The 5,000-nt window shown below is 43.4% G+C and overlaps 2 protein-coding genes across 7 annotated transcripts in view; one reads left to right on the top strand and one right to left on the bottom strand.

The window, feature by feature from the left end:
• The window catches only part of LOC113577508 (transmembrane protease serine 3), an 11,631-nt gene extending 8,231 nt beyond the window's left edge, over positions 1 to 3,400 (top strand). Inside the window, exons 13-14 of the mRNA XM_027010192.2 lie at positions 459 to 608; positions 1,425 to 3,400. Of these exons, the coding sequence (XP_026865993.2) occupies positions 459 to 608; positions 1,425 to 1,448 (174 nt within the window). The 3' untranslated portion in view covers positions 1,449 to 3,400. The remainder of the gene's footprint in view (positions 1 to 458; positions 609 to 1,424) is intronic.
• Positions 2,057 to 5,000, bottom strand: part of pknox1.2 (pbx/knotted 1 homeobox 1.2) — a 13,640-nt gene continuing 10,696 nt past the window's right edge. For all 6 annotated transcript variants that reach the window (XM_027010164.2, XM_027010161.2, XM_027010158.2 and 3 more), the window contains 3 exons: positions 4,988 to 5,000; positions 4,596 to 4,759; positions 2,057 to 4,320 (listed from right to left, as the gene is read on the bottom strand). The exon at positions 4,988 to 5,000 is cut by the window's right edge and continues 64 nt beyond it. In XM_027010164.2, the coding sequence (XP_026865965.2) occupies positions 4,118 to 4,320; positions 4,596 to 4,759; positions 4,988 to 5,000 (380 nt within the window). In that variant the 3' untranslated portion in view covers positions 2,057 to 4,117. The remainder of the gene's footprint in view (positions 4,321 to 4,595; positions 4,760 to 4,987) is intronic.

Genomic DNA, 5,000 nt, shown 5'->3' with positions numbered 1-5,000 from the left:
AGATTTAGATTTGTTTTTTGTAGACGTCTATGACACTATTTGTGTAGATATCTAAAGCGTTGTTTGAGTAGAAGTCTATGGCACTGTTTATATTGAAGTCTATGGTACTGTTCGTGTAGAAGTCTATGGTACTCTTTGTTTAGAAGTCTATGGTACTGTTCGTGTAGAAGTCTGTGGTACTCTTTGTGTAGATGTCTGTGGTACTCTTTATTTAGAAGTCTATGGTACTGTTTGTGTAGACATCTGTGGTACTTTGATGCAGCCTGTGGTACTCTTTGTTTAGAAGTCTATGGTACTGTTTGTGTAGACATCTGTGGTACTTTTATGCAATCTGTGGTACTCTTTGTGTAGACGTCTATGGTAGTGCTCCACTAGAAATCCACCTGCAACACTGAAGCTCATTTGTCCAGTTTGCCGAAGTGACGTGCATGTTGGCCTGTGTTGGCCTGCATTCACAGGGAGACAGCGGCAGCCCACTGGCCTGTGAAGACTCTGTGTGGAAGCTGGTGGGCGTGGCTAGCTGGTCGCAGGGCTGCGGGGGGCGGAACAACCCTGGGATTTACACCAGCATAATTCAGGCCCTGCCATGGATACAACAGAATATGGAGGTGAGACAGGATCCGGTTGCCAGATTGTGGGCTGATCCCAGCATTATAATATCTTGGGAGTGGTTGCCAAGGTTGACGGGATGACACGTGAAAAAACAAACAAACAAACAAAAACCAGGTCAAGGTAATTCACACTGGCAATCTCGCAAAGGCAGATGCACCAAGGAGAGGTCATCCGGGTTGCCAGATTGGGCAATATTGTCAGGTTCTAGAGCAAAAATGGTGTCAATTATGATCATTCCAATTAAGTTCCTTTATTAAAAACAAAACAAAACAACTGTAACACTGCAGAGGCGCCCTCTCACAGTTATTGTTCAGTAGCATTACGTAGTTCAGTAGTATTACGAAGGCTGAGCGCAGCCGCGGGTGCCTCATAGAGCTTAGTGCTGTCAGTCACAAGATGGCAGGTGAAAGTAGTATCGTCTTCGTTCCCTCCACCACCTCCCTGCTCGCTCTCTCAGATGGCTGATCGCTAAAATGTGTGCATGCATGTGTATTCGCGTACACTCGACTGCCTGCAGTTATGGTTCTGTATTGCTCTTCCCCGCCTAACAGTGCCCTCTGGTGGCCAAAATATATACAGACACTGACTTGACAACCGGGGAACCTTATAATCAAGCCTGTGGAATTTTAGGTCTTTGCTTTCTGGAGGGAAACTATTCATTCATTTTAACAGAGGTTGTATGCTGATTCAGGATCAGGAGTGTTAACCTTTAACATCCTATTCAATCGCATTATATGTAGATAAAAGGCCTGGTCATGTTTTTTTAACAATACTTCTCAGCCCAGAGATAAAAATAAAACTTCTGCCAACAGAAAGAAGAGGAACAAATGGTTTGAGCAGTTTGACCTACAAGACCCGCAGATGGGATCTCCGTCGTTGTACCTCCATGGAGAACCGAATCTTACCTCATGCACTCATTCCTCTGAACACTAGTTTTTACAGAACTGGTACACAGGGCAGTGACGCACGATCAGAGTTTATACGACTTACGAACTCAGTGGAGTTCCGCTCTGGCCCAATCACATACATGTCCTGAAGCAGAAATAACCATTTATCTACAGATCAACTTGTAATGCATTTATATTTGTTTCGCGTTTAATTAAATGCTATATTTGTGTGGCATTTTTACAAATACGTATGTGTAAAGCTGTATCAATTTACTGTAAAGCACATTGGAGTTTTTGTCCATCGGCGACAATCACGTCATAGGAGACGTTTGTGCCTGTATGTTAACGGTCCGCTTCAGCAAGAACATGGGATTTGAAACAAAAAACTATAGCGCCATCTCCCCCAATTTATTTATTGTGTTGTTTTTGGTCATTGTCGGATATTTTGATATGTTTAAAGACGATGAACAGCCGCAAGAGCACCGATTTACACAGCACAGATTTACATAACTCGCCCCGAAGCGGGATGTATAGAATAACTCGCACGTAAAAAACAGTACTTAACTGCTGACTTTATTACAAAACAGAAAGGCAAACATGAGCGTGTCTGTGAAAAGTAGCAAGCAGCGAGAGTAGCCTGAAACCAAGACAAACAAAAACAGTAGAGCGTTTAAAAGAAAACTTCACCCAAAGGTTTCTAATAACGAGTAGCGAACGATAAGGATACTGAGTGAATGTAGGTGCAAGTTAACTTTATTCTGACTAGATTGCTAGAGATTGTTATTATTAATGATTGAATGGTCAATTACTGCATTTAATTATTGAACATTCCGTTAATCTTCATTATCGGTAATGTCATATTATCATCTACTAGTATAATTGGGTGAAGTGCTGCTTTAAAGCTCCGAGGTAAACATGCAGCGTGTCGAAGGCCATGCAAAGCTACGTGAGGTCACACACGCCCACCACATGACCTCATCACCTGCGTCACAAGACAACGCCCGGAAATGACGTCAGAGCCAATTACCCTGAAATTGGCGTATTTCCAGCAAAAACAAAAACATTAGAAAAAGAACAAGGGAAACAAACAAACGAACAAAAAAACGTTATATCAGCTTCAGTTTGAGTGAATGCGATATGGAACAGGATTGAACTTTTTAAGAACTCTAGCACAAAACTGGCTGACTGTACATTTCTCGTAATAGTGTTCAACGTGCGGTTTCATACACGCCCGCAGACCTACACGTTCTGCTGTATATTGTGTTTTGTAAATAATAGTGTTTAATGTGTCTTTACAGCAACAGCGAACAAACCCATGCAATAAACTGTCTCCTACTCAAAGCACTAAATAACCGACTGTGACAGAGAATGTGCTGGTGAACATAACTTTCAATAAAGCACAAATATGAATGCTCAAATGATTTACCAGTTGTCCAGTGCAATAGTGTGGATAAATAAAAAATTGCTGATGAAATTATATTTAAGCCAAGGGCCTTTCAGGAGTCCACCTCAGCTGGGCCATCTCTAAATTCACGAATCATTAAGAAGTACAACTCCCTTCTCAAGTGCACAAACTGACCTTTAAACAGGTAAACCCGATCACCTTTCACGCGTGCCGGTTTCCACGGGGGGTTACAACTGAACAGAAAACGCTGTTGGCAGGACGACGGTGACGTGAGTGATAACGAGGCCGGTTCTTGTTTTCACAATACAAAGATATAAGGCCTTGTGTTTCCTTCTCGTACTTCAGCTTATTACTATTGCAAAAATCTCTTTCTTGGTAATTCAGTTAGGAAGCGTTATCAAAATTCCCCAAAACTGGGCCTTCATATCAAAAAGTGGTTGTTTGGTTTGTTTTTTTTCCTTTCATTGCCAGCATAAACTGTCTTTACCCAAAAAACGTAGGAAATGTATGCCAAAGGAAGAGGAGAAGAAGTGGTGGGTGTTCCTAGTTAATTTTCGACAGCGCAATATAAAAATAGTTTCTTCTCTGGTGCAAACACAGGCATGCAAGAGACACAGTCTCATCGGAGGAGACAAGAATGAGCCAAGCAGAGTCACCCAGCCAGGACCAATGCTTCCCCTCCTTTCCTTTGCCTTCTTTTTGTCTTTTTTCCCCGCTGTGTTTTTAACACGGCCGTTTACAGTAACATACAAAAAGTGCACGAGGTTTCCTGTGTACTGCTGAATAAACGAAACAGAGCGAGAGTTTCTGAAACCCACGCATAGCCGCACTGTGCGAGAGTAACCCCAGCCATGTAGTACGCTTGTGCTTTTCACTTTCGTGTGTGTGTGTGTGTGTGCTGCGTTTTTGTTTAGTTTTTTTGTTGACTGGCTTTGAGCCATCAATCTATTACTCATCAAGCTGTTTTACAGCTTGGCGTGCCACAATGTGACAAGCAGAAACATTCGCTGTCACAGTAAGAGCATGCCTCCTTCTGCCACCGTTTTCCCGCCATTTCAGTCTCTCTCAATTTTTTTTTACAGTATCCTTTAGAGTGTCTCTGCATCCCAGTCGCAGAGTGTGTGTGATGTGTGTGTGGTGTGTGTGTGTGTGTGTGTGTGTGAGTGAAAGAGAGCGAGTGTGTGTGCATGAACGTAAATCTATTTCTGCGTTCCTACAGAGAGTCGCTGGTTTCCAAGCCCAGCCTGCTCATGTCAGCATGGGATAGATTGTCCTCTTGCTCTTCATCATCCTCGTCATCGTCATCTTCGCTGTGCCCTCCCATCATCACCTGCTGCATGGCCATCGTTGCGCCATCTGATGACAACGTCTGGAGCCCGTCCTCTCCCGTCACCATGCCGACTGATATCATGGTGCCTGGGAATGGGTAACGGTCACCATGACCACAACGGCAATAATGAAACCGTGGTGTGGACGACTTAAACCTAAATGGTGCACATGTCGATAGACTTTGGCACAGTAAGTTTCAGCAACTGTGCGAAATGAATTAAATTACCAGCATGCGTTCAATTATCAGTTCAGTTCAATTATCAGAAGAAATTATCATTTCTTCAATGTGCACCTCACTAAAGCCCCAGTTCTACATTAGCATCCATTACTGTGCGAATTTACGACGACATGGTTACCCGTACCGTCCTCCATGGCAACCTGCTGCCGGGAGACGGAGGAAGCAAGGGAGTCGGGCCAGAAGCGCTGGAGGGGGCGTGTCTGTGGCGTCTTCTTCTTGCTCTTGGGCGTGTCTGACGTGCTGGCATCCAGCATGGGCTGCAGGATCCGCCTCCTGGCATTAATGAACCTGAGGGGGCGGGAGCAACGAGATCTTTAACCGATCTGAAGTAGCCAGTGAGGAAATATGAGAACATTTACTTTTCATGGCATTTTTAACATGTTTTAGAGACTCTGATTATAACGCATTGACAATTTATACCTTCATCACATTTTTTTTTCTTTTTCACATTTCAAGCTATTACACTAAAAAGAAGAGGTGATTAGAGGTGTCTGGTATTATTGGGTGGCAGCTCACCAGTTGTTGACTT

Source organism: Electrophorus electricus, chromosome 16 (assembly GCF_013358815.1).
Source record: "Electrophorus electricus isolate fEleEle1 chromosome 16, fEleEle1.pri, whole genome shotgun sequence".
NCBI lineage: Eukaryota > Metazoa > Chordata > Actinopteri > Gymnotiformes > Gymnotidae > Electrophorus > Electrophorus electricus.
The sequence above is the reverse complement of the archived record's forward strand: the minus strand, read 5'-3'. Positions and strand labels throughout refer to the sequence as shown.